The sequence below is a fragment of the Cydia strobilella genome, chromosome 10 (genome assembly GCF_947568885.1).
Source record: "Cydia strobilella chromosome 10, ilCydStro3.1, whole genome shotgun sequence".
NCBI classification, from domain to species: Eukaryota; Metazoa; Arthropoda; class Insecta; order Lepidoptera; family Tortricidae; genus Cydia; species Cydia strobilella.
Window position 1 is genome coordinate 18,203,536 of NC_086050.1, and position 9,756 is coordinate 18,213,291.

At 36.1% G+C, this 9,756-nt stretch overlaps 1 protein-coding gene across 1 annotated transcript in view; it reads right to left on the bottom strand.

Annotated features, from left to right (window-relative positions):
* The window catches only part of LOC134745050 (tetratricopeptide repeat protein 7B), a 51,498-nt gene extending 42,516 nt beyond the window's left edge, over positions 1–8,982 (bottom strand). Inside the window, exons 1-2 of the mRNA XM_063679027.1 lie at positions 8,647–8,982; positions 6,723–7,002 (exon numbers count right to left, since the gene is read on the bottom strand). Of these exons, the coding sequence (XP_063535097.1) occupies positions 6,723–7,002; positions 8,647–8,773 (407 nt within the window). The 5' untranslated portion in view covers positions 8,774–8,982. The remainder of the gene's footprint in view (positions 1–6,722; positions 7,003–8,646) is intronic.
* Positions 8,983–9,756: the final 774 nt, after the last annotated feature.

Here is a 9,756-nt window from a genome sequence, read left to right on the forward strand (position 1 = left end):
CCACAGACTTCGCTGGTTCGGTCACCTATAAAGAATGGGAGAGGATCGGGCTGCCAATGGGGCGTACTTGGGAAGACCGACTGGTGGTAGCGCGGTAGGTCGGCCCAGATACCGCTGGGGAGACAGTGTAGAAGCAGATCTGCGACAGCTTCAAGTGTTCAAGCCGATAATTGGCAGGAAACGGCGCAGGATCGGGAATAGTGGAGTGCTCTCGTTTCGGAGGCCAAAAGACAGATTAATAAATAGTTACTACGTAACAGATTCATCATTCCCATACAAAAGCGAAAATACCTACGCTATAATAGCCTACAAAATCTTAATAATAATACGTGCTTCTCAGGACGAGAAAAAATGTACCATAAGTACGCGCACAAAGAGTCGAGACTGTGTTGCCCGCCGTGCGAGTCACGTGCCAACGCGTCATCGTAGGAATGCGCTAGGGTTGTACCTATGATGATTATTGTAATAAAACGAATGTCAACCACATTTTTTTTTAGTAAAGAAATAAATGGTGACAAAATTCATAAAGATAGATTTAAAATTACTATTTTCACCTTTCTTCGTCTCTCAGCAATGAAAAAAAACGACAAATTTTCCTTTGTTTTTTGACTACTGCACAATAATTACGTGGTTTCGGCATTTCGAAGCGTAAGCGCGGGAAACGTGCGGTGCGAGCGCTCAGGCGGGCGTTCGGCGGCCCTCTGTCGGTTGTATCGTCGACGATACGCCGAGCGGTAGGCATATAGCGCGTGGCCTTGAGCGAGTGACGGAGGCCTGGCCAAGACCCTCTTTGGGTCGCTGAGCCATATTAGTTAGTTATATTCTATAACGCATTCATACACTATCTCCGGAAAGCAGCGAACTACATTATCTTAGCTACAACAACAGTAATAACTGCTATCAACTGCAAACCGGATAGCAACATGTCCATTAGGCGTATTTAAATATTATTTCTATTATAACAATTTTATCTAACAAACGTTCATCGCAAAGCAATTCCAAAGGGGATCCCGATCTTTCGAACAAACGTTCGTCGCGGAAACGTTCTGTCAACAAACAGTTTATAGCAATAGCGATCTGAACCGCGTTCGCGTTTGCGTTAAGTCTCATCTTGTACTCGTTGGGGGTTGTTGGCAGCCTGAGCCGTGAAATAAAAGAGGCGGCTTCTTACGAGCTATTTGTTAAAAAGTTGAAAGCGTTTTTAATTGACAAGGCATTTTTACGGTGAAAGAATTTTATACTAAGTTTAATGAAATGATTCCCAGTGTATTTTATTTTATTGACATTTGTATTTTTGATTTTTTAATGGTTTTTGATTTTTGACATTTGTATATATAACTATATTGTGTTGTGTATTTTTAATTTTGTTTGTATTGCAATTTTTGACATGTTTTTGACATTAAAGATTGATTGATTGATTGATTGTATGGTATTCTGAACAGCGCGCCAAGCGGGATGTTTTGGAAACTCAAAATCCCATACAAAGCGCAACTTAACGCAAACGCGTACGCAAGTCACGCTATCTAATGATATTTACACTAGGAGTACTGTATATTTATTTATTTTATTTAATATTTTTAGCAATTATATTTAAAGCAATATTGTGTAAACTAGCTAGCAGTAAATGAAAAAGAAAATGAAAAGTAATAAATAATAACGTATTAATTATCCAGCTTCTATATGTGAGTCTGTAATTAGCTGTGTGTTGCTATTTAAGTTAGATGTAATGTATTGTTTATAGCTGTTGGAATTCCTTGTATAAACAAATACGGTTAGTTTCCTGTAAAAAGATTCTGAAATATCTTAGACTTTTCCGTTTTTAGGGTTCCGTACCCAAACGTTAAAAACGGGACCCTATTACTAAGACTCCACTATCCGTCTGTCTGTCACCAGGCTGTATCTCATAACCCTGATGCTGTCTAGCAGTTGAAATTTTTACATATAATTTCTGTTGCCGCTATAACAACTAATACTAAAAAGTACGAAACCCTCGGTGGGCGAGTCCGACTAGCAGTTGTCCGGTTTTTGAAATTTTCCGCACCTAGCAGCGAGGGTTTGTCCAGAAATCATATCATACTGAAAGGGGGAGATGGGGTCGGAAAAATCTACAAATATCAAATAATTATTAGGTATCACATTATTTCTGAAAGTACCCCGATAAGCCACTGCAAGTAATGCAACTATACGCTGACTCTAGAAGAATAAAAGCATGACGTGTGGCTTAGGGAAAAGGGAAAAATGCGGATAAGGTAGAAGGGTTTCTAACCTTACGCGCATATAATTCTATTCTAATGAAGCCGCAATTGCCCCATAATGATATAGTCATACTTGTTATGGCCATTTTTTGCCGGGATGCTGCACTTCATGATAAAAGCAAGCCGCTTTGCACAGTACTAGTAGGGACCAAACTGAGTGATTTGACCCGCAGCAGCGCAAGTTTCACCCCTTAGGAACAGAGATGGCGCCACTTCTTTAAAAAATATTTCAAAAAATTCTACAAGCTAAACCAATGAACCGATTTAAATGTTTAATATCTCAAATGAAAGCTCATTATATACATTAATTTTAAAAAAATACTCAAAAAATATATACTGATTACTTTCGACAAAAAACGGCATCTTAAGTTTTTTTTTTTACTCGATTGATAGTTTTTACTTGGTTTCTCAAAAAAAATGTATGGAACATGAAAAGCTTAATGCATGTATATATTACTGAATAAATAACAAGTATTATAAAAAAAACCCGACACCGATACCTCTCATACTTCACGAAATATAAAAGTTTGAATGTGAGTGTAAATTTCTTCAAAATATATTTCAAAAAATTCTACAAGCTAAACTATTTGACCGATTTCAATGTTTAATATCTCAAATAAAAGCTCAATATATACATTACTTATAAAAAAATACTTATAAAACATATACTGAACCCTTTTGGCAAAAAACGGCATCTTAATTTTTTTTCTTACTCGATTGATAGTTTTTACTTGATTTCTTAAAAAATATATTATGGAACATGAATAGTTTAATAAATATATATAGTACATACTCAGTATAAAAGTATTTCAAAAAACCCCGACAACGATACCTTTCATTCTTCACGAAATATTTAAGTTCAATTATGCACGTTCTTACAAATAAATCCTTTAAAAGAAATCTTCAACCGCAGTAACTGCACTGATTTTAATATGAAATGTGTCACATGAAAAGAAATCACCCAATTTATTTTAATAAATAAAAAATTTATAAATAAAAACTGAATAAAGTTTTTTCCTGGTGGTGAATTACAAAAAAAATATAACAAATCTAAAATTAGGAATTATTTTTATTTAAAGTGACTACATTTGTAAACAAAAAACTTAAATGTCCTCTTCGGGTTCATATTTATTTATTGCAACCATGGTTTTATAGGTATTACAAATTCTTGGTAGTTCCACATGGACCCCGTGGGGGCATACCAATATTACATGCATACTTAGGATCTAATCTTAAATCTATGTGTATAATATAAAAGTAGGTCAATTTAGTAGTTTTTATACATATAAGCCGAATTGAATCAGATAATTGTCAGTGTATTAAATACAAAAATAAACGGGCAACTAATTATTATTAGGTGATGTCAAATTATATGGTTCACCGGTAGATGTAAAACTGAAAAAGAAAAGTCGTTTTGAAGTACTCGTACCATTCCAATACTACAAAATCACTGATCATACATGAACTGGTTGCTGTAGATTACTGTTGAATTATTTTTGTGCCTAGTTGATAACCATTAAACCTATAATTTTGTGCCAGACCTATAATTAGTGGTCAGCATGCAAAATTACCCTGGATTGAAAATTACATTAACTTACTTTTGATTTGTACAGCCACATTTGCATGATTTACACTGGGCTGTGCATGGCCAGCTGACGCGACGACACCCACAATGCATAGTTTCGCAGCCAGATTTGCAGCCACAATGGTCCAAGAGGCTTAATTGAGACCAAATCGCGGTAACTGCCGACCATTCCGGAGTCCAACTCTCTTTTTCCTCAGTCCATCCCCAAAAAGATGTACATGGTATGGAAACTTCTGGTTTCAGAGCGTTTCCCCATATATGGCCCTCTTGGTAAGCTGCTCGAAGTGCATGTTTATAGAGAGCAGCTGATTTAGGTGGCAGGGTTGGCAGGTTCTAATTTCTCGGCCAAATGAGATTTGTTCCCTGAACGACGCCCTCCATTGACTGACAACGAAGGTGGACAAATTTGGTTTTCGTACTGGAAGAATTTGTTCAGATCAAGCTGCCTTTCTCTGGCCACTATAAAAAGACGGGAAAATAGGAGTATGTCAACTTTTAAGTTTTTGATTTTGTCAGTTGTCAGGTGTGTAACTAGATATTTTAATTTTAGTATAAAGTAACCCTTTATTGTTTGGCCAAACGGAACACATAAACGTAAATGAAGTTCACAAATATTTGTTTGCTTCAAAAAACAAGCTTGTGACAAGCCTGCCACCTACATCAGCTGCTCTCTATAAACATGCACTTCGAGCGGCTTACCAAGAGGGCCATATATGGGGAAACGCTATGAAACCAGAAGTTTACATACCATGTCCATCTTCTTGGGGATGGACTGAGGAAAAAGAGAGTTGGACTCCGGAATGGTCGGCAGTTACAGCGATTTGGTCGCAATTAAGCCTCTTGGACCATTGTGGCTGCAAATCTGGCTGCGTAAATATGCGTTGTGAGTGTCGTCGCGTCAGCTTACCATGCACAGCCCAGTGTAAATCATGCAAAGGTGGCTATACAAATCAAAAGTAAGTTAATGTAATTTTCAATCCAGAGTTATTTTGCATGCTGACCACTGATTATAGGTCTGGCACAAAATTATAGGTTTAATGGTAATCAACTAGGCACAAAAATAATTCAACAGTAAATCTACAGGCACAAAAATTATCCAACAGTAATCTACAGCAACCAGTTCATGTATGATCGGTGATTTTGTAGTATTGAAATGGTAAGAGTACTTCTCAAAACGACTTTTTTTTTCAGTTCTTCATCTACCGGTGAACCCGAAGAGGACATTTAAGTTTTTTGTTTACAAATGTAGTCACTTCAAATAAAAATAATTCCTAATTTTAGATTTGTTATATTTTTTGTAATTCAGCACCAGGAAAAAACTTTATTCAGTTTTTATTTATAATTTTTTTTATTTATTAAAATAAATTGGGTGATTTCTTTTCATATGACACATTTCATATTAAAATCAGTGCACTTACTGCGGTTGAAGATTTCTTTTAAAGAATTTATTTGTAAGAACGTGCATAATTGAACTTAAATATTTCGCGAAGAATGAAAGGTATCGGTGTCGGGTTTTTTGTAATACTTTTATATACTCAGTACTATATATATATTTATTAAACTATTCATGTTCCATAATTTTTTTTTATGAAATCAAGTAAAAACTATCAATCGAGTAAGAAAAAAAACTTAAGATGCCGTTTTTTGCCAAAAGTATTCAGTATATGTTTTTTGAATATCTTTTTAAAAGTAGTTCCTATAATGAGCTTTTATTTGAGATATTAAACATTAAAATCGGTCGAATAGTTTAGCTTGTAAAATTATTTGGAATATATCTTGAAGAAAATTTACACTCACATTCAAACTTTCATATTTCGAGAAGTATGAGAGATATCGGTGTCGGGTTTTTTTTATAATACTTGTTATTTATTCAGTAATATATACATGCATTAAGCTTTTCATGTTCCATACATTTTTTTTTGAGAAATCAAGTAAAAACTATCAATCGAGTAAAAAAACAAACTTAATATTCCCGTTTTTATCAAAAGTATTGAGTATATATTTTTTGAGTATTTTTTAAAAAGTAATGTATATAATGCGCTTTCTTTTGAGGTATTAAACATTTAAATCGGTTCATTGGTTTAGCTTGTAGAATTTTTTGAAATATTTTTTAAAGAAGTGGCGCCATCTCTGTTCCTAAGGGGTGAAACTGCCGCTGCTGCGGGTCAAATCGCTCAGTTTGGTCCCTACTATCACTGTGCAGAGCGGCTTGCTTTTATCATGAAGTGCAGCATTTTGTTCATAACAAGTATGACTAATATAAAGATTAAGAGCCACAAGAACCCGCCCCCAAAAAGCTGCTCCCATACATTTGAAGTTAAGCTCTCATTTTTAGGGTTCCGTACCCAAAGGGTAAAAACGCGACCCTATTACTAAGACTCTATCCGTTTGTCTGTCTGTCCGTCTGTCACCAGGCTGTATCTCATGAACCGCGTGATAACTAGACAGTTGAAATTTTCACAAATGATGTATTTCTGTTGCCAACAAATAGTAAAAACGGAATAAAATAAATATTTATTTTTCCATACAACAAATGAACGATTTTTTTGCCGTTTTTGCGTAATGGTACGGAACCCTTCGTACGCGAGTCCGACTCGCACTTGGCCTGTTTTTAAAAGGACATGCTTAAATTACATGAAACCTGGCATGAACATTAACGTAATTGTGACTGTCTGTCTGGTACTAGTTTTCGTTGCTAAAAATTTATATACAAAAAAAGGGGTAGTAGAAGTTTTGTAAATATGTAAAACTGTAAAAAAAAAAAAAACGCTATGCGCGTATTATAGCGACATCCCGCTCGCACATCGTAGCGACGTGCGAATCGCATCCAGTGTGATAACCGCCTTCGATAGAGATCCATGAGAGCAAAATGAAAAACTTACATAGGCAGCTCCTTTTCCGTCAACGTATTCAGCTCTGCCATCTTATAGTTTTTCAGCGACTCATCATATGCCCCGCAGGCAAAGTTCAGCTTCCCAAGCAGCAGATAAGCATCTAAAGCCACTCCAGCTTTCCGGCCTGCCTCATCGGTAGCCAGTGTCAGGTAGCCCCGGGCCTCGGAGAGCTCCCGTTGGGCTCGTTCGATGTTCTCCTTGTTTGAGGGCCATTCGTCCAGGTAGGCTTCAAGCTTGCCTTCTCCGATGAGGAAGTGTGCGAGGCTTTCTGTAAAGGTTGAGATTTTAGTATATCGATAGATACATGGACACCTCCGTAAAAGCAGGTTAGAGTAAAACAATTGATTAAATATATATGCAGACAACAGGCGGTCTTTTTGCAAAAGAGTGATCTCTATCAGATTTTTATTCGATTGATTAGGTTATATAAAATGCTAAGGTTAGATTTCTACGTGGCTTATGGAACTCTTGCTCTGGATTGAATTGTTTCCTCCAGGGATCGGAAACCCGTATTTTTTGTATTGGAACGAAAACGGTATTTTTTCGTTCTTTGTTAATTATTTCATTTCTAATAGGGCAATCCAATAATAACGAAGTAGTTACCTAAAAACACAACTGAGTCCTACATTTCGAGTATAAAATAGTTCGAAAAATATGGCTATTTCGAAGTTTTTGCAAAAAACCGGTTCCGATCCCTGGTTTCCTCTATAAATTTTTTTAGTGCAAATAGTGATATATGTAATAAAGATTACTTAATTTATTGAATGCCTATTACTACAATTGCTGTTATTGATTTTACATCACAGCATGGGACAAAATTATTTTCATTGTTCATTTTATTAAGTTTAAACTTTCAAAAGTAATGAATGTCTACGTTTTTCGGGTTGTGCCCACTAATTACTACACAGTTGTTCCCACTTGTAACAACTGAAAACAAGAATTTCTAGCATAAGCATGTTACCAGCGATAACAGATTGGTGGTAACAGGTGGGAAAAACCTAGTTTTTCATAATATGAAAAACTGCATATTATGCAACAGTTAATAAGGGCTTTTTGGTAATAAAGTTACTTATTTAGCAAGATGGTTGTGCCATATATAACACCACATACAGAGTTCATTCCTATTTGACATGGTTGGCAACAGCCCAACAGAATAATAGTAGTAGTACTGAACCGTATGTAGGACATGAATCTTAAAAACTACTTTTACAAATAAAGATTTGAATGGGAAATTATAACTTTTATACGCATGAATGCTCTCAGATTTTTACCTCTGAAATTATAGTTTGATTACAACCATGGATGTATTTAAAAGTGAAAAAATTACTGCCTTGGGTGAGACTTGAACTCACGGTCTCTGGATCAATACTCCAGCGCTCTGCCAGCGGTCGTCAACACATCGGTACACACTGGGAAGAAGTTGATAACTCGAGATATATAAAATTTAAGAATTTTGAACTTAAAATAGAATTACATAAGGTTCAAACTTCTTCAATTTTATATTGTTTCACGTTGTCAACTTATTCCCGCCGTGTATATATAGCTATAGCGAACTGATTTCATGGCTAACCTTGCATGCTATTTATCACAAAGACAGAAATAAATCTTTTATGAAGAGTGACTTGTAAGAAATGTAGCAAGTAAACTGAAACCCGCTTGACAAGTTTTAAAACTAAAACAAAAAAATAGTAAAATGTAAAGTGATTGCCTATAATTGGCTATTAGTGTACCTAATCATGCGTTCAAGCGCAGCAATATGCTGTTACACTGTGAGTATGTCATAACTTTGCAAATAAACAGTTGTGTGAGTGATGAACTGATAAGATCCTGTTAGGATAATCCAATGTCATCGACTGCCCTGACCCTAAACGAGGTCTAAATACTCAGAATAGGTGTTCAAGAAGACACTAACCATGCTGAGGCGACCTGGACTTCAGCTGCTGAGCTAAATCCACCGCCTTCTTCCAATTCGACTCCTCACGGCTCTTCTCGATCTCTGTTTCGTAACTCCGCACTGCATTCTTGCTCCTCGATGTCATTTTAGCTCACGCACTATCATCCAGATGTCACACCATCGACTTTAATTCGAGTTTCACTCAAACATTGCAAGAAACAGGAAAAAACTCTTCGAAATCGCATGAAACCCCAGCAATTGAAGGCCAAATCTGACAGATGACAACATCCTCCCGTAAACGTGTTTCTTTACACGACTTATGCAATCTGGTAACAGTGTTATGTATTTCTTTGTACTTTTTATCGACAAACAAAAACAAATTTAATAACCTGTTTTTATTTTATTACAAATAAATCAACTTACACTTAGTAAACATAAATATAAAAAAATACCAATTACTATTTACTTTTTACATATTGCAACACCAAAAACTAAGTCTAATTCTACTACTCACCGCTAGATGGCGCTACAACCTACCTTTTATTACTTATATATGAAGGTGTGGAGCAAAGTCACAGACCTAAAAATGCTAAAGGGGCCCACTGACTATGAGTCCGCCGGACGATATCGGCCTGTCAGTTAGAACAACAATTTGACAGTTTCGAACAACAGACAGGCCGATATCGTCCGGCGGACTGATAGTCAGTGGGCCCCTTTTAGCAAAGTGCTCTCTAGCCCGTTAACCAATATTCCACTTTTTCTATTAATTAGGAACCTACTTACATTTTACTTGTTAACAGGACTTAGTCATTCCCAAAACAATCATGACCTCTTAGAAAGGCTTATTAAATTTAAGCCTTTATAATTATAAAAAAAAAATTAAGCCTTTATTTAGTGGGAATATATTTCCAACTATGATTTCGAACTTTATTGCATGATGACAAGGTTTAAGTTTGCATAATTTCTGACATCCCTATGCCCGTAGAATTGTTTCGGCAGTGGGCGACACTTCTCCTTTCGGACATTCTCGGCTCCGTTCGGCTCAGCGTGACTAAGGTGTATTTGGGTGGTTATTGTGTCCCGTCAGCCAGGGGACAATATTAGCACAGTTTGTTAGACGGAATGTTG